Raw genomic sequence first — 26,043 nt, forward strand, 5'->3', positions numbered from 1 at the left:
TTATCTTCCATGTTGGCTCACAAGCTGGAGTTCAGAGATCATTTCTGACGTAGGAAACAGCAGTTATGAAAACAAGGTTGATTCTGTCACAAAGATTCTCTCTGTCCTCTTGTTATTGTTCAGTCTGGCCCTCTGTCCCAGTGTCCAGCTGCTGCCAATCTGGCCTGTTCGTTTATTAAGAACTTTCCAGACCCGCCCACCAGACGCCCCCAGACCCTCCACCTATCCCAGTCATCTGATGCTGCCCATGTGCTCCTCCTTCACAAACCATCCCAATCTGCTGTTCATTATCATAATATCCACACTAGCATACACACCTGCCCAGATTCATTCATCCCTTGTCAGATAGTCAATGTTGTTGTATTTGCTCTATCTACAGTAAACACCCATAATACCACGTTCTAATAAGGATACTTCACAAGACTTTATATGCTATAATGTCTGGCTTTATAAATGGTTAATGGATCATACATCAAATCATGGAGTAGTGATAGAACATAATAAAGACAACAAGGCAAATAAGGATTAATGAAAGTTTAATGAGTTTATCCCCTTGAGCCTAAAGCTGGAGGACTATACACAACAGTCAAAGGGATTTTTTCTCACAAATGACTCATTACAGGTCTATAAAACATTAGCATATGTTTCATTAATAACTGCTGAGTCTCCTCATACAGTAAACCCTGCATGTAGTAAAACTTCAAGTGGTACAAAAGGTCCTTCTTCCTCAGGCAAATGGCTAACATGATGAAGTAAAATCATCACACAGGCACAACTTTATAAATACATCATGCTGACATCATGGTCAACCAATCAAGAAAAACTATATCAATAAACACTTTAAATTACCAAAAGTTCTAATATCCCTCAGGACATTATTTGCAGTGATTACTTGTATCAGGACATTTCAGAGCTGCCAAATTGTTTTGTATTGCATCACCATAGCAACCGTAACCAAGCGTGAATAAGGCCCTTTTGAGGCTACATCCTTCACTCCTCTCTTTTCTTTAATTAGAAAAGTAAAGGTTATTGCCGCTCTGGAAGCTATAATACATAGAAACAAGGAGTTCATTAGGTGCTTTTAATGACAAATGTGAGTCAGCTGGTCTTTGATCATGATAATAATCAACATAGTTCATGCATATTTAAGCCCATACTCACGCATCCATGTGGCTCAACACACACTCACAGAAAACAAAATTCCCCAAAATTGATACCAGAGTCATCCAAATGTTTGAAGTCCATGTGTATGTGTGTATGTGTGTGTATGTCAGCCACGGGTCATTCAGTAACTTCAATGGGACCAATTAGGGTTAGTTTGGAATTTTTGAGGTAGGGTTGTATGAGGTAGTTATCCATAGTCAGTGTATTACCTACAGTAGTTGACAGTCGACACACCCCCAGTTTGGAGAGTGTGTATCTGTGTTTCTGTGTGTGTGTGTGTGTGTGTGTGTGTGTGTGTGTGTGGCTGAAAATGTTAAACAGTAAAGTTACCAATGGTGCCAAATGGTCTGCACTTATGGAGGTTTTTCCCAATCTTAATTCGAGAGTGTGGTATATCGATTTGAGAGCATTATTTATTGAAAGACTTAACTGTAATATTGTCTCTCAAAACTTTGCCCTCAAACTCAAGTAACCACTGCTTCGCTTAAATTTGCTTTGCTTGTGCTCCAACTGTGTGCTTGCACTCAGACTTTTGCTGCTCACAGGGATTTCCTGCACTCAAGCTTGCCTCTTGTTGTTTGTGTGCACTCGCGAAAGTTGTACTCTCCAGTGAAAACTTGTGTGTGTGTGTCTTTGTGTGTGTAGCAGGTATTCCTCATGTTGTGGAATCAAACCGAATTCTCAAGAACTTAACAACCTTTACTCTTTCTAAACTTTTACCAAATCATTTAAATTTGAACCTCTGCTATGTTCCTTTGTGTAAAGAAGAAGAAGAAGAACTTTCTGAAACTTTTCCACAGAAAACCTAAATCCCCAATTTGTTGACCATGACTCAACTATATCAATGGCTTTTTGTTAACTCAGCTGCCACAATGCTCCGTCATCAGCAAAGAAAGATCGTCCCATTGATGTATCACCTGATTCATATATGCCATTTGTCATTATCAAAACTAAAATTGGAATAACTCTCCTGAGGTATCCCATTACCTACTGTCATACCTACTGTCACATTCTGAGAATAATTTCAATTCATTCTTACTCCTTAGTTTCTTAAGTTTAATTAATACATCTGATTTCCACAATAGATCTTAAGGTTTCTCCACATCAGACTGAGAGTCATTCACCAGCAGCTGTCCACCATTAACTCGTTAGGCTCTGATTGGTCGTTGCTGGTCTTTGGCAACATTTATAACCCTTCACATTTGACAGTTTCTTTACTCTTGGCCTTCAACATGATGACTGCTCGGTTCTTCTCAGGGTAAGTAGCTGTCTTTTCAACAAGTCTCCTGAATGTTTGAGAAGTATTTGTTGATGGGTTGTCTTTTTTAACCTATCACAGGGCTTCCCTCTTTGCTTTGCTGATTGTGGATATATGCTGCCTCCCTGTTAAGGAAGGTAAGCTATTGCTACAGTATACACTACAGGAAACTGTTGCATGTTTTCAGTTGAACTCTCCTAATTTTTTTTTTTTTGTACCCAGGCTTTAATCCCAGTGCTTCCCACACCAACAATGCTGCTGCCCCTAGTGTTGGGGTTCAGAGAGCACCAGAAGCACATTTAAGCTCTGGTTCCTCTTCTGGTCCTGCTCTGTTTGGACACTGGGGTCATTCTTCAGGTGCTGGCAGTTCAGCACACTCAGGAGCAGGAGTAGGAGTAGGAGTAGGAGCAGGAGCTGGAGTAGGAGCTGGAGCTGCACTACAACCTTATGCAGGAGTAGGAGCTGGCGCTGCACTGCAACCTTATGCAGGAGGTAACAAATCTTGTGGCTCTTAATGTGTTAAATCTGTGATGGGGAAACTGCTGCTCACTATCTTCTCTGTTCAGACATGAACTGGGCTGTTGCACCTCTCACCTCCTTCTCTGCCGGTGAGGGAAGGTCAGCTGGTGCTTATGGTGTTGGTTCCAGTGGACCTGTGAATGTGAGCCCACCCGTTTATCCTGCGTACCAGGCAGGAGAGCTGTCTAATCTTGAGGAAGCCTTTGAGCATGGTAACTATGAGACGGAGACTGAGGACCAAGGCTTCTATCCTTCTTCTGGTGCAGGAGTTGCTCCTATGCAAGCATCTGCTGGACTAGCCTTCACCAGCCAACCTCAGCCAGGGCCCAGCATGGCTGGTCACTGGGGCCCTTACCCTTACTATGACTACATGTTCATAACAGGCCAGTATCCTCCAGGCACGTACACTGACTTTAGTGCGAGCTACGAGCAGGGGCATGACAACTGGGAAGATGCTCACTACAGAAGATACTACCCTGCACAGGAGACCTCAGCAGTCCCCCAGATATTTGAACCTGTGAAGGCTCCTCATGGAAAAGGTGTGGCAGCACCTGGCCAACACAACCTGGGCAAGGTAAGCTGGAAGTTTCAAGTTGTCAGACAAGGATATGAAATCCAGTTACTTGTACTAATTTTGCTCTTGTGTTTCAGGGCCGTAGATACTAGTGGTGGATCTCATCAACATGAACAAAGCAATAAAGATCTTTTTTCAAATACTCCAGCTTCAGACTATTGGCTTTCCAGAAGGCATATTACAAAATGAGTGGCCAAGATGGCTTTAAGAAACCTGTCTTGTTGTGCAAAATTTAAATATCTCTGGCTTAATATAGGGTACACAGCTCTACACAACAACTGCAGTGGTCATGTTTGGCATGTTGAGTATAACAGTGCCAGAATTGATGATGTACTAAATCTAGTCAAGCAATCTTATAGTGACAAACTCTGTAGTAGTGGTCACCTTCCTTTCTCATTATTGACCTTTAGAAACTTTAGGCCAGTTTCACCCTTACAGGACCCATTTACAAATTGTTATAGGTGTGTAGTCTACTCCAGGCAAAAACCAGTTTCATGACTTAATTCTATAAAATGTTTTCATAAATCTTAAGTTACTACTAAAAGGCTTGCATGGGGTGCAAATTCACACAATACCTGGTATGACCACTAGGCTACACAGTAGTGGAAAATTGAGACATCTGACTAAGATTTTATCCCCGTGGGGAAAAAATTGGTCCCTACAGCATCAGTGTGGGATTATGGACATCCACACATGGCACAACATGGAAATGGCCTCCACTTGGTGGTCACAACATATGCTACTGGCTGAATGCTAGAAAAGGAATACTCGCATACTCCATGTTATAGCTTTAAGACAGGGTAGTGAACATCTCACTACCATGCATACCACAAGTAGCTCTGCATAGCCAACCCCATGTGTTGACCTACCTCACACCAGAATATTGTGTGTAGTAACACAAATGTTTTATGATGGATAATGAACCTGACAAGTTGCCCTGGAGTGTGACCATGCTTTACTATGCATGCAAACCAGTCAACCACAAGGAGTCAAAGATTAACCCCAATTATTAGGCCTTTGATTACATCATTTCATAATGAACATAATTCATGCACATTTAAGCCCATACTCGCATATCTATGTGGCTCAACACGCCATCACAAACAAAATTCCCCAAAATTGATACCAGTCATCTAAATGTTTGAAGTCCATGTGTAGCCTGTCAGCAGTGGGCCATTCAGTACCTTCAGTGGGACCAATTAGGGTTAGTTTGGAATTTTTGAGGTAGGGCTGTATATGGTAGATATCCATAATGTATTACCTACAGTAGTCAGAATTCAACACTTGCCCAGTTTGGAGAAGCAGGCAAGCTACACAATGTACTACTGTAGTAGCAAAGGGTATTTTAGCCTCCTAAAACAAGGCCCATCTAAAAAAAAAAAAAAAAATCTATAGTGTATGCTATATTTAGAATACATTTTCTATAACTTACATCCTACACTGCTTGCAGATCAGCTGTTTGGGTCACAGCTGATCTGCATCATACACTGACTTTTGATAAGAACCTCATATAACCCCACTTCAAAAAACCCAAACCAACCCTTTAAACCTGGTGATAATTATATTTTGTGTGGAAAGCTATTCGGTGGTTTCTCTTTGCATGTGACTGTGTGTGTGTTGACATTCATGCCATCGGGTGAGGACTCGCTGCAGAGCTACGTGGTTTCACTTCACCGAGTTGGCCGAATGAATGCCAGAGCAGCTTGGCACAGGATGCCTATACACACACACACAGAGAAACTGGATCAGAACACAAGTTTGCAGCGGGTCACGCAATATATAATTAGTCACACACTGGATGTGTTGCTGGTAAATTGTCAACACTGAGCAACACAAGCTGAACATACCTTCAGGCCAGCGAGGTTTAGATCCAGATGTGCATTGTTGGCCTGTGTGATGTTGAAACCTAGCTTACATAAGTTGCTGCCATGTAGAATTTTTTCAACACACATATGTCATTGTCTAACTGAAACAAAGGCAGTAGTAGTCGATGTGATTGGCTGCCCGTAGCTCACGTTAAAGAGCCAGACATGTAAAGACTTGAGATTCAAGATTTGGACTCAAACCAAACCAAAACCTGCAAAAACATTGTGTACATTGCAAACAAGATGTGAACACAGTACTGACATATTATTACCTTTTAAGTTGATATGGCAAGCAAGTTAGTACACAGCTGCCTCTTTATAACCCCAGGAGACATAGAGCAACATTCATTTGGAGTCCTGACCTCCTGACAAATCTAAGTCCAATATTCATGGTGCTTCTGGCTCTGTTTTGGTCTTCACCAGGTAACTAGCAGCTGTCATTTGGTGCTGGGCTGGTAGTTTACAGTGGTTTTTCTTTTTCTTTTTTTAAAGCTTCTTCACTGAAAACAGCTGCCAGCTGCAGCCAAAAAAGACTTTTCAGTGGTGAAATTGTACGAAACAGTAAAATGACCAAAACAATGAGCTGAATGACACTAAACGCTCTTTAAAGCTGAAAGGAACTTCAAAGTCAGGTGATAACTCTGTAAGTCACTACTATAAGTATCCATTTTCACATTATGCATAGCCAGTTGTGGAAAAGGTTTTGAGCTCTTTTACTTTTACATAAAAAAAACAGAAAGAAATACTATAAATAATAATACTCCATCATTGGTATATTTAAGCATTCACCTTCCTTGGTATGTTTCATGCGTTATTGTCTTACAACATTGAATCAAAGTAGATTTAATGTGTCTTGTTTTATTCTTACCATCAACAAGTAACTATAGCTGTAAAATAAACCTAATGCAGTAGTATAAAGTAGCATAAAAAGGAAATACTCAAGTATCCTAAAATTGTACACAAGCAACAAACATGAGTCATTGTATTATGTTACATTCCATCATGTCACATACTCATTTGATCAGTTGTTTTGAAAATACTGATGAAGATGATTCTTTGAGACTTCACTTTGTGACAGCTTGGTCTGGCTTGACTTACTTACTGAAAACAAAATCATTCAACTCTGAGGTTTTGAATCTGTAAAATGTCCAAACAGTAAAATATAAAGCAGCAGCAGCCCACCCCCAAAAAATACTTGATTTCAGTTCTGTTAAAAAATAACACTGTGGGAAAAAATAACCACAGGTTATTCTGAGGAATGTTGACAATCTGGCACACTCATATTGGATGAAATAGTGCATGCACTGTGTTCCTGTCACTTCATTCCTATACTTGTACAAATATCAGTACATTTCTTCTATCTTTTAACAGTTTGCATTGCATGTTCTGTATGTGGTGAGTGATTCTCATGTTGTGTGTACATAATGTTGTGCGTGAGCCAGTGTTTGTGTGACCTTGGCTCACACTGCAGTGAGGCTGTAAATCAGTGTAGAGGACAAACACTGCAAGAATCGCCAAGAATCCTGTCTTCTGGACTGCCTTCTGAATACAATTTGCTCTTTTGCAACAACATCCATCTTGGTTTGATGAAGCTCCATCCGGAACAAGACTCCAGAAATAGAGACAGTGAAGAAGGAAAAGGGGAATGAATGACAGACACAAAGTTCTAGAAACAACATAAGAGCTGAACATCTGGCTCTGAATGCGGTTGAATATCTGCCTGGCGTCACTCCACACCACACAATCACCATGATTTAAAAACTGTTATATTTCCGTGCTGTGTTTGAACGGACAGAACCTTTGTTTAATAGATGAAATGGGATAAAACTGCTGTCACGCCAACAGCCGGATCAGCGTTAACGAGGGACGCTGTGTCACGACTGGATGGAATTTCACACACGGGGGCCATATTGGAAGGAGTACAAAGGACTTTTTTTTTTTTTTCTTTTTTAAAGTCTCATTCACATTTTTAACAGCAGTATTTCCCACATCCTCATCATCTCTACACAGATGTTGTGGTCACTTATGTTTATGTATTTAGATTCAGTGTGACGATGTAAACCAAGCAGTCTCCAGTACTGGAAAATTGTTAAAAGCACAAAAAAAAAGTAGTGGATAACTTTCTGAAGCACTAAAAAATGTATCATATTTGCACTGGAAAAATACTGGTTACACAACTGATGAAGCTTATTTCCATTGAGTTACATTGAAAAGTGCTCGGTGAGTGTACAGTACACAGTTAAGTAAGAAGCCCTGTGTTAAGACCTCAAGGGACAAGAGTTTATAAGAATGGAGTTCCTGCCACCTAGTGTCACTTTCTGCTTTTGCACGGATGGATAACAGAGTTCAAAAACACCATCCAGTACCAGATTCAGTAGAACAGTTTTTAGACAAACAACTAAAAATAACCTTTAAATATAAGCTTTGTGTTTATTTGTTTTTAATGAGTGAGCTCTGTGAAGTGAAATTTAACATTTTTCAAGGTCTCAGTTTTTAAATCTCTTTCTGTCGAACATGCATGTGTATAACAGTTTTGTAATTGTAGAGTTTAAAGGTTTATACCAGAGCTCTCCAAATCATTTCAGTTCAAGGGCCACTTTTTAAAAATATATTATTATATATATTTTTTTTGCCTTTAATGCACAGTCGATGGTGGAGAAGCCAACATGAAACAAGGGGGAGAGAGAACAACAAAGGTCCCATGCCAGAGTGGAACCAGGGACATTGTGGGTGTATGGCAGGCACTGTAACCACTCGGCTACAAGATTTCTCCCCATATAGCCCAATTAGATCTCAAGTGGGCCGGAAAAGCAAAAACCATTGTATAAATAACCTGTAAATAATATATAATATATATGATATGTAATATAACTTAAGACTATAATAAGCCATCTATTTACAAAACAGAACAGCTTGAGATGCTAAAGTGCAGTTTCAGTGATATTATGTCTCAGTTTTTTGTAGATTATTTTGCAAAGAAGCAACTGATTGATGTTCAATATATTAATGTTTTAAATATGACCACAATATGTATTAATTGGCTCAGGTTGAAGAAACCTCATGAACAAACAGTATTTTACATGAAGACTGAAACCTGGTATCTTACTTTGCAAAATTATCCAGTGGGCCAAATTGGACCCTTTGGCGTGCCGGTTCTGGCCTGCAAGCCGTACGTTTGACACTCCTGGTCTATTCTTTATAAACTTGGATGCATGTTGTGAAATAAACATAGACATTATGTAGATATTTGTATGCTATACCAGCATGTAGTGCAGATATTATCTGTAGGTGAACTTTTAAGCAGAGAGACAGGCGCTGCTGACACAGAACTAAGGAATTTGTGTGTGAGTGTATGAACGTGTGATTTACAGGAAACATCCATCCTCTACGATGACACATCTCTCACATTATTTATTGCAAATACTTTTTGATTGCTTTGACATTTGATTTGACAGCGGTTTCACTCAATTCACATTACCTAGTCTTGTTATGTGGGTGTTTTTCTGTGTTTATGTCTGTGTTTTTTAAAAGTGCACGATTAGTCATTGTAAAATTTGGTTTTCTTCCCACTGCTGTTTTTGACTTCCCAAAAGCCTCCTTACTTACACTTACTGGAAGCTACATGTTAGCGCAGGCGGATATTCAGTCAGAACAGGCCAGTGACCGCTGAGCTGTTTAGACTTGGAGAGGAGTCAGTTCTGCATTACACTGACTGTAAAAACCATCTGTCATATACTCAGCTATGTAATAATGTTTTTTAGTAGCTTATTTTTGCTTAAGAAGGAGGAGAATTTTCTTCTTCAACTTCATTCTACAGTTCATCAGAAACATTTATAATCACCAGATTTAGAAATACATGCTTTTCATTGGACAGCAACTGCTCCTTAATGACCATTTTTTTTCAATAACTCCCACAACCTCCTGTCCACACTGTTCTCCAGATACCTGCAAGCAATAGACCTGTATTCACAGCAGGTGTCATTAATAACATTAACGATGCTCTGTGGTATAGTGCATTGGGACACATAAATGTAGAAGAGAAGGAAGATCGTTAATGTTATTAATGACACCTGTGCTCGTTCTGCTCAGTGAGATAATGTCTGCAGTGAAATACAGTACGTCTGTAGAAATCCAAAAATTGCTTTAAAAAAAAGCTAAGAAACATGCATCTACTTTTAATGTGACTATATATGAGATTTTAAAAAAGGAACTCAGGCAGTCAACTTGAGCTGCACTGCTCCACGTGACCGGCCTATTTCATGATTCCCGGAAAGGGCTCCCAAGTTTAAGCTATAAAATTTCCCATCTCTTCCTCTGTTACACCAGGGCTCCTGCTGCTGCTGCTGCTGCTGCTGCTGTGCACCACAGTATTCTGCCTGCTCATTCAGCCTCAGCATCCAGCAGCAGGGTCTGACTAGAAGAGAAGATATTTACTCATCACTTTCCAATATCTTTGTGCTGCAGGGGGTGATGAGGTCTGGAGCCTTGGCGTCCAATTCTAATGTTCTGTTTGCTGCAAATAAACATTTCACACCAGCTGTGAGAACTGGATTGTATTTGTATTGTATTGTATTCATTTAACTTTTTATTTCAGAATTCCATTTGAATTACTTTAAATGATTAGAAGAGAAAAGTATATCTTAGCAAACTCTGCATATAAAAACATTATATAAAATAATGCTGTAACAGCTCAAATAATGCATTAACAGTGAATGCAAACATTGTCTGTTTTGCAACTCATTCATAAAGGTTTGATGAGTTTCAGTGTTTGGAGGCACTGAAGCACAAAACTCACACACTTGCATAAGACTGAACTGATGGATTTATTATGAAATACCTGAATGATTTGCTTAATCCTCACTTTCAGTTCAGGAAGGTGTTGCTGTTTTTAAATGGTACTTACTGATCTGGTTTGATAATATGCAGATACAGATGTATGAAAGTGAAGTTAGTAAATGTTGAGTCACAGGATGAATCAAGTGTTTGTCTTTCAGCTCAGCAGCTCTGAGTGTAGCTGCCAATAAATTACAAAACTTCTGGAAAAGTCCTCAGGCTCAAACTGTCAATGTCAGGTAGAGTTTAGCAAAGGACAGGAAACTGGACTCTGACTTCAAAATAAAGCAAAATGAAGGTGCAGCATAGGAGTGAACACTAACATCAGTTCATCATAGAGGAACATAAAAACTGTATTGCTGGCTTTATATGGAGCAAAACAGTTACATTAAACCAGTGAAATGAATGTCAGAGATTTATTAATGATGAAAATACCACAATAATGTATCATGGGTATTATTACTATACTTATTGTAAATTATATATGTGTGGACCACAGACTGACCCTTTATATTATTATATTATTTATTTCATACAAAGGCTAAAACATGACTTGAGATGTGGAGATGTTATAAAATGAGAATTAATACATATGTAATGCATCGACAAATATTTATTTTAAATTGTTTGCCTTTTTCAATTGCATAAAGATCCCGGAGGCTATTTTTTAAGCAAGTCTTATTCATTATTCTTAGGTTTTATCTGTCAGCATTATATCACATGGGAATTTTTCCAAGGTTTTTCTTCAAAAGATCCATTTGCCTCTAAGTAACTTAAATGATCCTGCATTTAATAGTTTTTTTTTTTACTTTTTTGTTATATAACACATGAGAAAACACAATGATATTATGCAAAACTAGTTGAATGTATCTACATGTACCCATACTGTACTTAAGTACACATCAGTGGTATTTGTACTTCATTTGAGTTTTTCCATTCTCTGCTGCTTTGTACTTGACATTTATTTTCCCCCTTTTTAGTTACTAATTACTTTTCAGATAACGATTTAACATAAAATAATATATTTCTATTTCTAAGTTTAAATTGTTTCTCATTTTCATTTTTTAAAATTTGTTACAAGATTTGTATGAAAGGTGCTATGGAAATTGTTGTTATTATCATCATTATTATAGAAAACATATAATTAAACATATAATATAAAATAATATATTATATAAATATATAGGGATCATTAAACTACCGATGTAGAGTAGATTGTAGCAGTATAGTGGAAAACTCTTAAAATTGAGAGGCCTTAAAAAAATAGTTGCAAAGTACCGTGTAGCATATTCATTTTAATACTAACCTTTTATGACCAAGAAAACAGGAGCAGGTTGACATAAAGCAGCTACTCAGCCATCAGCTATTTATATGTTGATTATATGATCCTCTGCCAGCTGTCTTCTTGCTGTTTGCTTTAATCTTGTGATGTTAAATGTTAGACTAGAAGATGGAAATACACCTTCACTGTTTATTATGTTTTTATCTTTCTGTCAGTGTGTGTAAAGACTGCAGTGCAGTGTTATGTGTGTTTTTTAAATCATCAAATAGATTCATTCATTTATTCATTCATTCTTAAATTTGGCTCCTCATCAATAATATTAAAATATATATATGAATTTGTTAGTGATAAAAACAAACATTATATATTATAACACTCCAAAACTTTTAGTCTGCATGAGTACTTTTACTTTTGATACTTTTAAGCACATTTTGATTTCAGACTGTTATTCATAATGGAGCATTTTTTTTAAATATACTTTTACTATATAGGATCTGAATCTGTATAAAACGAAATCAAACTGCCCACTTCCACCTACAGGACAGCTTTCATCTTAAAACTTTTAAGAAGGAAAAAAAACACGTCTGAAACATAGACTGTATATAAGAAAGCACGTCTGATGCTGCTTTTATTTTGCAGGAAGCTACAGGAAGTGTCTTGCAGCAGCTTGACAGCGGCTGCAGCGCGCGGCATGCTTGCTCAGTGAATCACATGTCTGCACCGTCCCGGTCATCCGCTGGTATAAATACAAGCTGCAGCGCAGAGCTGAAGCAGCCTCAGACTGTCTGGAGCCTCCGGAAACACAAAGAGGTGAGTCACTGCTAGGGGGGCTCTGTTTGTTTGTTTTTTTGACTCTGCAGCTGGGTTGATGCTTTTAAAGAAAACTGAGTCTTTTTCTGCAGGCTGCTATGAAAACAGTCTTATTATAACCTAGTAAATAGAATACAGAGCATCATATTGGTTGCTTTTTTTAGGTTCTGATATGAAATGTCATGCAATTCATTAAATAATATTAGGCTGTAAAATGAGTTTAAATTATCTCTACAGATGTTTATTGTCAAGGTTCAAGTTTTCTTTATTTATTCAAATGTGTTGTGCAGCATCCAGATTTGAACATAAGACATCACAGTGATACAGATGCAAAAGACATCTTAAAAAATGGCATTAAAACTAGTATGATCATAGTATCAAAAAACAGAATATGAGTATAACAACTCCTAAGAAGGTCATGGCAAAGTGCTCCTATGCACACACACACCTACACACTTACTGAAAAGGGCATGGGTGAAGTGCATCATGCAGAAATGCTGACTTCATAGCTGACTGCTGCTTTTGCTCACTCATGGGTGTGACCTCCAGCTTTGGATCAAAACAACTGGATTAGGGTGGATGACATCATATTGTGGTTGGTTCACTTTAATATGTTTTAGGCATTATAGACAGTAATACAAACAGTAATAAAGGCATAGTAATAAAGAAAGCAATACTTTTAAATCAAAATAAGAATAGAAACATAATGGAAGTGACAGTGATTAGTGGATGAAGGGAGGATACTTTTTAAAATTCAATTCATATGTAATAATCATTCAGATTCAACTGCACATTGATTATTTGGTGATATTGACTATCCCCAAACTAGATTTTCAGTTAGATTTGGTGCATTTTCTGTTGTAAAAGTGATTCTAATTTCAGCCTGACTGCATGACAAGTGAATCCTTTGGGTGCAAAAATCCCCCGAACAGCCAAAATGAGGCCACACGCGCCACTGTCCTATTTGTTGTAAATGGAACCGGGATGATCCAGATTACTTAATTGTTCCTTCTTGTTCTAGCACCGGGGAAGTCGTTTGGTGCGAGAGAATGAGACAGAATCATAAAGGGAATTCATCAAAAGCAGAGACAAGCAGGTGTGTCAGACATGCCAGCTCAAAAGGAGAAGACTTTATTGATCCACAGATTAAAGCAGCACAGAGACAGGCTAAGAGGCAAGAAAATAGACAAAAAACAAGGAAATAAAATGAACATAAATAAGAAGAATTTAGAGAAGCTTCATATATGTAAGAGATCCAGTAGTGCAACTCCAGCAGCCACGATGTCTGGACAATATGTGTAGTTATAGAGATGTAAGTATGAATAATAAATAGGATATGCAATATAAACACACTATACAGTAATGATACAGTGCTATGGGATATACAATGTAGAAATGTAAGAGAATAACATGATATAGCATAAAATAATAAATAGTAAAACTCAAATGTTCAAGTAATATTATGCAACTAATGATTATTTTCTTTATTGATTCACATTTGAATTATTTCCTTGATTAGTTGATTAGTCACTTAGTCTTTAATGTGACCTAAATGGTGAAAAATGTCAAACACTGATTTCCAAAGTTTAAGATGCAACTAAAAAGTCTTCTTTGGTCCCTTCCTACAATATTGAGATTCAGTTTATTGGCACAGAAGACTAAAGAAAAGAAAAATATTCACATTTGAAAAGCTGGAATCAGATCATTTGTATATTTTCTTTCTTTAAAAAAATTGCTCAAAATGATTAGGTAATTGAAAGTGGTTGCCAATAACCAAGATATTGATTAATCAACTAATCATTGCAGCTTTTACATGGACTCAAAATACTGTGGATTAAAAAAAAGCATGAATAATGCTCCTTTATGTATAGCAAGTGGACAGATGTCCAGAGTGTAAAGTGTTATTTGAATTTATGAAGCCTACTGAACTTTCTTGATGCTTGTATGGCAACATCTGGACTGTTGTTCGGTTTGCATTCTTTCAGTTGTGTAACCAGGATCCCTGTGGCTGTTTTTCTGCAAGTAATGTCGCGCAGACTCTGCATCGTAAATTATTTCCCCTTTTTCTTCTGTTTTCGTTTGTTTAACATTTAACTCAAACTCTCTCTCTCTCTCTCTCTCTCTCTCTCTCTCTCTCTCTCTCTGTTTCACTCTACACGGATCTGTCTGTTGGTATTGCTCGTTCTTTCCACTTTCTCCACATCAAAACTTACCCATTCCTTTCTTTTTTCCATTAAAAACGCCTATCCGGAAGCAGTTATTTCCTGTTTACGAACCTTCCATTAAGTGAGAGGTTTACTGTCGCTTGAATAATGACCTCATTGTGTTTGGGGCTGCAGTTTTCTGCTCTGGCGGCATGAAACTCGTGAACATATGAGCTCATATAGAGAGAGGAAAGTGGGGAGCTTTGTTGGCTCCCAGGTGGACGCTGGTTCCTGCTGGGTTTGGAACAGTTGGTCAGATAATTTTGTTTGTTCCTCTGTTTTTTTTTTACATCAGATTAATGGAATGCATGAAGATTTAGGGAGGCTGGAACATCAGTACACTGAATTTATCTGATTACATGCTAAGCAAAAACATCCACGTAGCTTTAGATGATAGTCGAGTGTTTCTCTGGTTCTGTATCGCTTTAGCATTCAGTGTGCTGCATGATACATGATATTAATTTTATGTCAAAGGTCACCGGATGTCATTTTATTCTGGTGGAGAGCCCAACATTGTAGCAATAAAGATTTGGACTCATCATAATCATCATAAAGCTTCAATCAAAAGCTGCAACAAGCTGATTTAATGTTTATGTGTGAATTGAATTGAATTGAATTGTATGTTTGGAGGGTTTGAATGAGAAATGACTGTCAAACGTATTGGTTATATTTATACAAGAAGATATGATGCAAAAACTCTGTGCTGGTTTCCATAGGAACAAGAGATGGTGGGTGAGCACCGAGCAGCACAGAATTAACTGCATGATATGAACAAATGATTTCTCTCATCTAAACTCGCATAAGATCACATGCCGTTTATTTGTTTAATGAGCACCACATATCTCTATTGCATAGAGGACAGGGTCATGCTTACTTACTGCAACTCAACTTACATGATGTGGGCAAAAATAAGTGGACACACCTGTCGGATTTTCACTTGCTTGTGGTGCTACATATCACAATATCTGGACTTAATATGAAAGTGACGTGCAGCACAACAACAAGCTAGTGAAACTACTCTCCTGAGACTGAAAACAAACTACCTTGATCATAATCTTCGTGGTGAAGGAACATGTCAACCAGTGCATGACAGTAATGTGGTTACAAGTTTGTGGAAACACTTTGGAGTCTTTCTTCTTTAAATATGACAAAGCAAGGTCCATGAAGATGTGGTTTCTTGGGGAAAAACTGGGGTGACCTACAAAGAGTCAGACATTATCACAGAACATCTGTGGCCAACCTCACTAATGCTCTTGAAGCTCACGCAGATTAATGTCATTGATTTTGGCATCAGATGTGTAACAAACACTTAGATCCTAATATGTTTAGTCTGTAGTATAATATAAAGTGACCAGCTCTCTTATGCATGTAAAAGTGTCATTACTCTGCTTCAAAATGGTAGATCAGTTCATTTAAAAAAATCTGTTCTGTGTTTAGAAGAAAATGGAGGATTAAAGGTGGCTGCGGAAATAATCAACAGAGATTAGACTAACAGAGAAAGAGCTTTATGCTGCACGACAGGAGCTGCGCAGAAGGAAGAGGAGGCTGATGTCTGCCTGATGACTTTCTCTCCATGTCACTCATCACTCTATCACTGTATATCTTCTATGTGTGAAGAAGAAAGGAGAGAAAAAAAATCAGGAGCTACAGTCGGCCTTTGTTGAATCTGACATTGTTGAATACATGGGCAGCTGACCAAGCACACGTCAGAGAAATGTTTAAACAGAGAAAGGGCCTGCTGTTCCCTTTATGTAATGCTTTTGAAAGGCACCATCGGTCAAAGTCACACCAAAAAAAAAAAAAAAAAATCCAAGGTCAATTTGGTGATGATGTCCCCACTTTCTGTTTTAAAGATTGAAACTGGAGATGAGGGACATGATGCATTGAAGAGGCTTTGAATAATTTATATATATTGATTAGTGTGGTTATTTTTATGTTATGCTGTGGGAGGGTGGATACCTGCTGAGCAAGTGTGCTCATTTTTTTTACTGCGTAGCTCTCTGCCTGTCTTCTGTACAGTTTGTGTCGCCATCTAGTGGATATTAAGATGCATTACAACAACATTACAACACAGATTTAACCTTGTCTTTCATTTCTCCAGGGATTTCTTGTCATTGCCTGCTGGCCCAGTAAAAGTCAGAGAGGATGTTAATGATGATGATGATGATGAAGAAGAAGGGGCCAAAGTCTTTGACTGTGTTTGCTTTCGTTCTGGCCTCAGTCAACTGTATCCTCCCCCCATCGAAAGAGGATCTCACCCGTAAGATTCACTGCATGTCTCTGTGTATTTGAAGCATCAGAAAACTGTGAAAACACCCTTTAAAAGTTAAGCTAGAGTCAGCCTACTCTGTCAAAAAATGAGCTAATACTTCTTACTTTGTATAAGAAACACAGGAGCAATACATGACATTGTATTTTGCATTCACGTTTGAACAGAAAATCCATGTTATATGTTTGTCCTTCACAGGGATTTCAGAGCTGGGAGAGAAATATCTGGATGAACAGATTGAAAATGCCATTAATGGGGTGAAGGAGATGAAGGCTGTGATGCAGAAATCTTCAGAAGACCACAAGAAGTTTCTGGACGCTCTGGAGAAAACCAGGCAGCAGAAAGAGGTAGAGACATGAGAGTTATGTAAATGTAATGTAATTTAATGCTTTACTTTGTTATATATAATATTAAAGTGTATTGTTATGGAGATTTACTTAATTCATGGTAAGAGAGGAAAAACATGAGTTCAGTAACGGCTTCAGTAGTTCACAGCTTTTTTAATGATTTATTCTTGTAAGAGGGAGTTCAGTGATACAGCACACAAGGAATTGTACAGGGAAGTCCGCTGAACCTAAGATAAGCAACACTTTTAATACATTCAGGCTACCCCCCCAGCCCCCCCCCCCCCCCCCCCAGCCCCCCGCCTCCTTCCCGCTCTAAGAATCATCCCATTATTCCTTGTTCGTCTCGTGCATGACAGGGAGACGTCAACCTAATCAGCGCTCAAGGACAGCGCATGATCACCTCAAGCTAATGGAATGTATATCTTGGTTAGCAAACACTAAAACACAAGTTACTGGCAATGAAAGCAGGAGATACATAGTTGCAGAAATAAGACATACAGTTCTGCAGTTTGGTTGCATACAGAGTTAGAAAAACAATTTTCATGACAAGCAGAAAGTGTATCTTGTGACTCTCTTTTTTACGAAGTTAGAGTTTACATACATTTTCCATTACAGTATATCTTTGGGTTTTGTACTGTTGGTCAGACAAAATAGGACATTTGAAGATGTCTCCTTTGACTTATAACCAAAGTGTTCACATTTATCTGTCATTTTATGGATGAAATAATTAACCAACAATAGAAATAATCATTACTTGCATCCCTATTTTTTAAAAAGTGTATTACATATCCATCCTGTGCAACATGATGTGTTTTCTCTGTACATAGCAAACTGATAAGGGTGTTATTTTGTATCATGTGATCTCCTCATTATCATCATTGACACAAATAGAGGCAAAATATCTCCTTCTTAATCAACAAAAATCAACACTGTATCACTGATCTCTTGAGACCAGGCTGCACAACAATGAAAACAATGATCAGTTTATGACGATTTCCCTTTTTAATCCTCGTCTCTGTCTGGCTGCAGGATTCGATGCGTGCTGCTCAGGAGATGGAGGCCAAGCTGGAGCAGGAGGAGGAGGTTTGTAACGACACCATGAAGGCTCTGTGGGAGGAGTGTAAGCCCTGTCTGAAGAACACCTGCATCAAGTACTACTCAAGGACATGCAGCAGCGGATCTGGACTGGTGGGACGCCAGGTCAGACACTCACATGTACACACACTGGATTAAATGTGATGCTGGCTATTGGAGATTTTATTATAATCCAGATTTGTACTTGTCATTGTCATCTGATATAATGGATGTAATGCAGTTACAGTATCCATTCAACTGAAGGGACTGTAATGCATGTTGTGATATTTGTTTAAAGATCACACAAACATACAATGAAATGATGTATCGGTATCTTAAACTTTGCACTGAAAAGAAAGATTCAGTGTTCTGTCCTTACAACAATAAAATGCAACCAAGGTGTAGATTTGGTCTCAGAAGTGGGTTAAAGTTAGAAAAAAACTTTAAAATGTTTATATGTATACTGTATCTTTATAAAGTATGATGCCTGCATCTCTATATTAATGGTAGTATAACAAAACCTTATAAAAGATATATAGTATTCTTATTTTTTATTGCAAAGAGCACATACTGCCTTTACTGCCTTACTTACTGTCTAGTGTCTTTTAAGTATTGGCATTATAATTATAGATTTAAAAATGTGCAAACACAGTCAGACAAAGACAGGTGCACATTTGTCAATGGGTAGAAGGTGGATCAGGACTTCAACATTATTGATAATGGATGTAGGGGCGAGGATTACCAGATATCCAGGTGCCACACCCATACAGAAAAAAACAAGACAGAAAAACAAGAATGTGTTTATATCTTTGAGTTACTACAAATCAAAAGGGGCATGTTCTGCAGCAACTGTATATCATACATTAGAGGAAGCATGACAGATTTAGCTCTTCTTTGAGGACAAAGGGTTCAATTGCAATGAGAGTGTGAACCCAATGTGCCTCTCTGCAAAGCAGGGAGTTAACTATATCTACATCTCTAGGGGGGATTTTTTTTCTACTCCCAAGGACTTTAATGAGGCTGCAAGACTCAAAATGAAACACAGATTACTCCCTCTAAAACCCCCTCTTGTCCCTATTCATCCTCTTCATCTTCTTCACCCTCCTGATGCGGCAGTAAGCAAAGAAAGAGCAAAGTATGAATATTTATCATCAGTGGATTGACATTTAGAAATGAAAATACCAAATTCTGCCTTTCTCTGTAGTTGGAGGACGTGCTGAACCGAACCTCTCCCTTCTCCATCTGGATCAACGGGGAGAAGATAGGCGACCTGGAGCAGGAAGGACAACGACAAAGCAAAGAATTCACGGACCTGGAGTCGAAATACACAGAGATGGCCGACGGAGTGGAGAGCATATTTTCAGACAGTATGAAGGTACTGTTCACCTGGAGACTGAAGGAATAAACACTAGACATACATAGTTACTGTGATTTATTGATTTTAGTCAGTAATACTTAACTGATCTTGAGATAAAGTGATGAGAAAACAGACACTAAATGATATGTCCCCAATCCTTTATATCAAGATCAATTTTTCAAGAGAGAAAGAATGACAACAGCCTTAAAGTGCCTAAAAACAAATAAATACTGCAGGTTTAAGCCATCATTAACATGCTAGATCACTTACAGATATATATATATGAATAGAAAGGTCTGATCAAGTCAATGATATGGTCAAATTTCTGGAATAAACTTGAATCACAATCTATGAGTCAAAAAAAGTGATATTGATACCACTAACAGCCATGTTTCTGTGTCCTTTGTGCTCCTCAGGTGGCTGATAGCGTACACTACAGCCCTTCAAGTTTCTTTAGTCTCTTCAGCCCCTACAATCGCCGGAGAAGAAGCATCCGCACAGTCTTCCATGAGCCTTTCCATGGCTTCCAAAATTTGTTCGCACCCATGATGGGCATGGGCAGGAACTTCTTCGGCTCCATGGGTTCCATGATGGACCTTGACGCTGACACAATCCCTAATGATAGTACGTTTTCTAACATCTTCTACCTCAATCACAACCAGTGGTAGAAAAAGGAATATTCAGATTCTTTGCTTGAGTAAAAGAACCAATACAGAAATATAAAAAATTATTTGTATAGCACATTTCAACAACGAGGTAATTCCAGGTGCTTTACATAAAACTGCAACAACAACAACAACAACAACAACACATATTTTAAAAAAATGCAAAGGAAACACATTATCAGACATTTAAATACAAGTAAAAATAATTATTAAAGACTTATGAGAACAGAAAATAAAATAATGCTAAAAATTAATCAAAATCCTCAAATTTGATTTAATAAACGTTCATCTTTATGAACAGCTGGAGGTGGAGCTAGTTTGAACTACTTTATATACAGTACGCTAGTGTAATCTAGTGGTTCCCAACGTAGGGGTCCCTCCAAAGGATCACGAGATAAATCTGAGGGGTTGTGAGATGATTAATGGAAGAGGAAAGTTCTGATACACAAATCTGTTTTGCTTCTAGACTTCAAGACAAGGGTCAGTTACTTTCAAACCATAAATGAAGACTTAAAATAAACATAAAGTTATGATTTGGAAAAAGACATGTTATAAACTGTGTGTGTGTGTGTGTGTGTGTGTGTGTGCGTGTGTATCTTGTCGCAGATGGCAGTGTGAATGAGGACGTCATCATCACCAAACCTTTTGGCAACGGCAAGATGACCTGCAGAGAGATTCGCCGCAACTCAGCCGGCTGCATCAAGTTCCGTGGGGAGTGTGAGAAGTGCAAAGAGATCCAACATATTGGTACGATGACTCTGGTGAAGTGTTTCTATTGTGACCAAAACTCAGCTAGAAATCAATTAAAATATGAACAGGATACAATAAAGGTGTAATGATAGTCATGATGATGGTATAGACTTCAATTACAAACTACAAAAGTTGTAACATATGTATAACATATATGCAGCAAAAATAAACAGAACAATGCAACACAATAAGTAATGTAGGAATAGGAATATAAGATGTCATAACACATTTGGCCATGTCATTTCATCCAGCTTCCTCTGGCAGGAAACTAGAGATGAAGAGCTGTGTGATGACCTAGAGATGTTTTTATTAACACAATTAGGATCTGTGATGATGCTGAAAACAGGACAGGCTTCAAATGAATGGCCAGGGGATGCAGAGAGAGAGCGAGAGGGCAATTTAAATATGTAATCTCCTCCTTTGGTGATGCTTTTGTTCCTCTGCAATGAACAAACAGGACAGTGCTCTGAATAGACAGAGAGACATTTGGAAAGAGAGGCTCATAGCTCCCAGGTTATTGGAGTTACAAGCATCTATATTTAAATCCTAAAATATGTATGCAGGCAAATTCAAGCAGTCTCCACCATATTTGCAAGAGCTTGCATTTATACTAAATCAGTATAACTTTGATCAACAGACCTCTTAAGATTTCCACCACTTGGTGCATTTTGTGTCGTGGTAATTTAGGCCATCACAGCAAGGATACAGGATCACATTCAGGTCTAAGACTGGTAATTCTCACCTGCCAACAAAAAAGACCATAAACCTATCCAAACAATTCAAACACTCAAGTGATGTTTGCAATTATTTTTGGCAGCAATAATCACAACAAACTGTGTGAACTCCTGTAAGGACTGAGTTTTGGTAAAATAACAGTTTTGAGTGGTTGGTTTGACATACAGTCACGCTAACATGCTCACGACAACAATGCTCAAATGCTCTGATAGCATATCTAATGTTACTATGTTCATTATGTTAGTTTAGCATGTTAGCTTGATAACATTTGCTAATTGGAACTGAACACAAAGTTATGGAATTTAAATGTTCTGTAGTTATCTCATTGTAAACACAAGTGCTGGATAAATTAAAATTTTGACCTGATGATGGTGCTAGAGGAAAAGTCAGGGCATGTCATAAGGATTCATCCTCTTGAGCATCATGAATGTCTGAGCAATATTTTATAGCAATCCAACCCATTATTGTTGTGTTTATGATTGGACTAACCGATAGACCAACATTGCCCCTTACAGAGCCACACTGCTAGCTTTAGCTATGACTAAAAATAGTTTAATATTTTGGCAAACCTGAAGTGCTTTTCTTGGTGAGAACATCAAAACCTCAAATCTTGTTCCTAGAACATTATCAGCTGTTATCAGATTTTAAAGTTCCTCACACACTACAGTGAAAAGTTTTCTTTGGTCAAAGATCCTGCAATAAAACAAGCAACTGCAAGTTCTATCAGAGTTTAGGAATTGCCCATTTAAGCCCATTTTAGCACTGAACAGTTTTCCTAAGCCTGCTTGAGCTCCAGGATGACATACGTTTGTCCTCTGCCTATTTTCTACACAGATTGCTCCGGTAAGAAACCTCTAGAGGGCCCCCTGAAGGAGAACCTGGAGGAGGCACTGGCCATGGCTGAGCGCTTCACCCATCAGTACAACACCCTCCTGAAGAGGTTCGAGGAGCAGATGTTCAACACCTCCTCCATGCTGGACCTGTTCAACACGCAGTTCGGCTGGGTGTCGTCTCTGGCCAACAACACCAACTCAAAGGACAACATCTTCCAAGTTCAGACAGTATGTACTGTAGGCCGTCTGAATCTGTACATTCAGTTTAGCTCCAAAGCAGTCGTTCTATTCTTTATCCTTTTCAGTCACTCTGTTAAAGTTTTGGTTTGGAGAATCTGTACTGGACCAAAATCAGAGTATCATGGTCATTCTTGCCTTAGAATGAGCATTTTATATCTACATTGGGAATGGTCCTCTTGCATGGAGCCCACCATGTTGCCATGTTTCTATGGTAGCCCAGAACAGTTTCTCAACCACCTTAGGTCCTCCTGCAAGCTTGGAAGTGGAGAAGTTGGGGAGGAGTATTCATTGGTTGCAATCTACAACCTCACCACTAGATCCCATTAAATCCTACACACTGGTTCTTCTTTTCTATGGACCAATTTCTTTAATCCAAGGCCATTTTTTCTGTTTGGAGACAATAAAAGAAACCTTGAACCTTACTTCTAGCCTGACCACCAACTTGCAAATTGGATTTCATGGTTTCATGGAGTTGTACAAGCTATTACCTGCCCACTATATCTGCATGTATACAGGATATGTAAATACACATATGTTGACTATAGCTGTCTAGGAAGTCCAGCTGAACCTTTCTTTTCTGTAATGTAGGTGATTGGCAAGGACGACGCGCAGACTGGTGAGGAAACAACGCCAGGAGACACCAAAGTATCCGTGCAGCTCTTCGACTCACCACCCATGGACTTCAGCGTGTCAGGTGACATTCCCTGGACCGACCCCAAATTCTCAGAGGTGGTGGCCCAGAAGGCTCTGGACCGCTACAAGGAAACCAGCGTGTGAGTGTCCAGCAGCTAATTTAAGCATTTGTAAAGATTTAACCAATATATTTTACCAGTATATGTTTTCATGTCGTTGGTTTATGTGTCTAGCGTCTACTGATGAGCATCCTTTGCTAATTCTGATCTCCATATGTTGGTTTGTTTTTTTCCCCAGTGTGGTCAAATAAAGTTGGATTTGCAGCCCAACCTCCACCCAGTCAGCTGACAAGAGAATGTTCTTGATTCATCTACATTAAAACAAACCCGGAAACCCCAAAGCCAACCCACTGATTCTGTTGTAAACCCTCTCCAAGTCCTGCTTTTACAGTTTAACCTCAGAGATTTATATTGTTACATTAGAGCTCTTCGTCCTGCTGTAAGAGAAGATATTTAGTAGATGTACTCATGTCTGTAGTACTTTATACCACTTGTAGGTCTCATATCATATGTAAGCTGGGCACAAAAGGGTTAAAGCATTAAGAATGCTTGAGTTTAAAAAACATTGATGTAACTAACACAGAACATGCAGATTAAACTTCATCACAATTCAATAAAGATTTGATTTGTTGCAAAGATTTATAGGAAACTAAAGTTAGAGCAAGTTTATTTTGGCTGTTTCACTTACTTTAATCACCTGATTGACCCTTCTGCAGATCTCTGATAATAATTATTTGAGTTGGTGGAAGTGGTTCATTAACTGGGTTAAAAATCACTGATTAAAGTTGGGATAAGTGAAAATGTTTTAAGGTTTCTTTGTCCAACAGAGTTGGACAAGTTCAGGATTGCTTTGAGCCCCTTTGTACAACAGCCCTGCAATGAAGTAATACATAGAGATTAATAAAACTGCTCAAACATAATCTGTCTATTCTATGTCTTTCTATTGACTATTACTCTGAATTTGTGTATTTAGAAGTGATTAACACCCTTGATGAATGAATCATTTTTCATATATGCATTTATATACTTTGTGGCCAAGACCTGTATTTATCAGACCACTAAAAGTATGATGACCAAAGTAAAAATTGACTGGCAATGTGTGACTAAAAGCTGTTTATCATGTTTCTTTTGAGCTAAAAATGCTCTTTAATTTAAGAGAGGTCCAGAGGTCTCCTACATTGAGAAGATTCTAGATGATCATCTGAGACCTGTTTTGGAATGATAAACAAATATAGTGCTTCAAAAAGTATTCCTACCGATTCTCTCTGCGCACTGTCTTGTGTTATAGATATTATTTCAAATGGATGATGATGATGATGATGATTGTCTTTTTTGACTACAAACAGTAACCCATAATAACAGTAATGATTTACAAAGTTCTGCTAATGTATGAAAGATAGCCTATTGGCAGATGATGCTTCTTGAAAGGCACACACATGGTTAAGATTTCAAAGCCCATTTCTCAGGAGCAAAAATAAGAATAAAGCTAGCACACATTTTTTGGGAAAAACCCACCATGGACCATCGATGCCTGCACTTGCCATTTGCCATTTTAGTACTAAATTCACCTTATTATCTATGACAGTGGTAGGCAAAGCGCAACCTGTGGATCTCCAGCAAAACTTTTGTCATAAAGATGTATTAAATCTCTAGTCTGATGGTGCAAAATTGCTAAATTTGTAATAAATTGCTCTAATTCTGTTGGTCCTCACTAATGTATTAAAGGACATTTACTGTCAGATACAGTTTTATCAATTATATTGTTAAATTAACAGAAATACAATAACAAAATATTTAAAAAATACATGCTTGTATTTTCATTGAAGAACAATGAAAAAACTGGCCATTAATTGGAGACCTTTGACCTATGGATTTCCTCCCTGCTCAGGTTTGGTTTTCTTTGTATGAATATACAGTATTAGACTGTATTCATGTATTAGCATAATACCTTAATCTCCAATGCAGACTTAACATTTTCACATTTATCACATATATGTTTCTACAGTATGCAAAGAAAAATACTAAAATAAATTATGAGTGGTGGTAAAACAGCTCCATAAAGAACTTCATTTTCATAGTACAGTATATACAGTAGAGGAACTGTATGAAGTATGTTGTTTTGATCATTAATCATGTGATAATTTGTTGCTCTGAAAGATTGATCCTCTTTTCAACATCCTTTAGTGTAATTCTGAGACATTTGAGAAATATGAACCCAGTTACCAAACAAACAGGAAAAAAGTCAGTGTTTAAAATATTGTGCCGTTTTTATTTTTGTGTAAAAATCACACAGCTGCTAGTTGACTCTGCAGAGATACAGTACATCCATGCAGTTAAACATCTAGGATCCCACAGCCAAGAGAGAAGGAATTAAATAGAATATTATTTCGCTGTTAGTCAGCAATTAATGCAAATTTACATATGAGTCCAAAAGTGTGTATCATATACAATATACAACACAGATCTGGGAGCAAATAGCATTCAAAATCCCATCAAAGACTTTGTTACGACTGATTGCTTCTGCCTGCCTGGATTGCCATTTGGGTTTTAAGGATGGGGGGGGGGGGTGCTG

General features: G+C 38.1%; 1 protein-coding gene across 1 annotated transcript; it reads left to right on the top strand.

Annotated features, from left to right (window-relative positions):
- Positions 1-12,253: 12,253 nt before the first annotated feature.
- On the top strand, positions 12,254-24,024 carry clu (clusterin). Its single transcript, XM_053336947.1, has 10 exons — positions 12,254-12,305; positions 16,611-16,769; positions 16,977-17,125; positions 18,155-18,325; positions 19,404-19,574; positions 19,973-20,180; positions 20,828-20,968; positions 22,541-22,767; positions 23,368-23,552; positions 23,710-24,024. The coding sequence occupies exons 2-10, from the start codon at positions 16,655-16,657 to the stop codon at positions 23,720-23,722; spliced, it is 1,380 nt and encodes a 459-aa protein (XP_053192922.1). The 5' UTR covers positions 12,254-12,305; positions 16,611-16,654; the 3' UTR covers positions 23,723-24,024.
- The last annotated feature ends 2,019 nt before the right edge of the window (positions 24,025-26,043 follow it).

This window comes from Scomber japonicus, chromosome 17 (assembly GCF_027409825.1).
Source record: "Scomber japonicus isolate fScoJap1 chromosome 17, fScoJap1.pri, whole genome shotgun sequence".
NCBI classification, from domain to species: domain Eukaryota; kingdom Metazoa; phylum Chordata; class Actinopteri; order Scombriformes; family Scombridae; genus Scomber; species Scomber japonicus.

Excerpts from the sequence above, each read along its gene's own strand:
- clu (XM_053336947.1), top strand. The coding sequence starts at position 16,655 with ATGTTAATGATGATGATGATGATGAAGAAGAAGGGGCCAAAGTCTTTG. Across the intron at positions 18,326-19,403 it reads CTGGACTGGTGGGACGCCAG|TTGGAGGACGTGCTGAACCG; the intron begins GTCAGACACTCA and ends CTTTCTCTGTAG. Across the intron at positions 22,768-23,367 it reads ACATCTTCCAAGTTCAGACA|GTGATTGGCAAGGACGACGC; the intron begins GTATGTACTGTA and ends TCTGTAATGTAG.